The following is a 1,344-nucleotide window of genomic DNA, read 5'->3' as shown; positions in this document are numbered from 1 at the left end:
ACACAAACTCTTTCTCTCACACACACACACACACTATAGTCACCTGTAGCAGTGAATGTAAACACAATAAAAATACACACAATAAATGCACAATTTAAAAAAATCTAAATAATAATAACAACAATAATAATACTAATGTTTGTTCTTGTTGATTCAGTCATGTTCAGTATGAACTGCTGTATCATGGAAAACAGCTGCATGAAGGTTCTTCAGGGATGTCCTTCTGTCCCACATGAATAATAACAGGCAGCATGAGGAGGGGTCAGTAAGTGTCTGTGTATGAACCGAGCTCATGCCTGGATGCTGATGTTGCGTGTGCTGACGGGGAAACAGGACAGTTTGTCGTCGTTGCCGCATCCGGAGCAGCGCAGCAGCGGCACGCAGCCGGGACTGTAGATGTGCTCCACTCCTCCGGGATACTCCTGCTCCACCTCCACCATCCGCTCCAGAGAACAACACTGACTGCGGCCCCACGCCTCGGGGAACAGCATCACTGAACACACACACACACACACACAGACTGACCGTGCTTTTCTTCACTGTCTACTTCTTATCATTTAAAATGAATCGGTCAGGGACCCACTGATGAAAGAAATCATGAGAAATCATCATCAGGTCTCTCACGGTTTACCAAGAAATGATCGCTAAGATGATAGACACACCAGCAGAGTTCAGCTTTCTGCAGAAAAAGAAACTCCTTTGCTGTGCAGCCTACAGAAGTTAATGAAAGGTTTAGAGAAATAACATTTACAGTCAGGGTCAACTCACCCCTTGTTGTGACATACTCTACCGGTCACAAGTTTGGGATCAGAACCAATGTTAAGGTTTTTTTTTTACAGGAGTGTCTTCTGCTCATCAAGGCTGCATTTATTTGATCAAAAATACAGAAAAAAAATGTAATATTGTGAAATAATATTATGATGTAAAATAACGTTTTTCTATTTTAATACACATTAAAGTGTAATTTATTTCTGTGATGAGCAGCTGTATTTTCAGCATCATTACTGCAGTCTTCAGTGTCACATGATCTTCAGAAATCATTCTAATATGATGATTTATTATCAGTGCTGAAACTGTTGTACTGCTTCAGATTTTTTTGAAATCTGTGATACTTCTTTTCAGGATTCTTTGATGAATATATAGTATTTTGATTTTTAATATTTTCTAACAATATTCTCTACAGTTCAAAAGTTTGTGGTCAGTACATTTTTATTTTTTTGAAAGAAATTAAAACTTTTATTCAGCAAGGATGTGTTAAATTGATCAGAAGTAATAGCAAAAATTTATATTGTTAGAAAAGATTTATATTTTGAATAAATGCTGTTCTTTTTAACTTTTTATTCA

At 37.2% G+C, this 1,344-nt stretch overlaps 1 protein-coding gene across 1 annotated transcript in view; it reads right to left on the bottom strand.

Moving 5' to 3' along the window:
* Window positions 1–1,344, bottom strand: part of LOC122144752 (placenta growth factor-like) — an 11,240-nt gene that overhangs the window by 2,150 nt on the left and 7,746 nt on the right. The window contains exon 3 of the mRNA XM_042755905.1: window positions 297–493. Within this exon, the coding sequence (XP_042611839.1) occupies window positions 297–493 (197 nt within the window). The remainder of the gene's footprint in view (window positions 1–296; window positions 494–1,344) is intronic.

This window comes from Cyprinus carpio, unplaced genomic scaffold (genome assembly GCF_018340385.1).
Source record: "Cyprinus carpio isolate SPL01 unplaced genomic scaffold, ASM1834038v1 S000006754, whole genome shotgun sequence".
In the NCBI taxonomy this organism is placed as follows: Eukaryota; Metazoa; Chordata; class Actinopteri; order Cypriniformes; family Cyprinidae; genus Cyprinus; species Cyprinus carpio.
The sequence above is the reverse complement of the archived record's forward strand: the minus strand, read 5'-3'. Positions and strand labels throughout refer to the sequence as shown.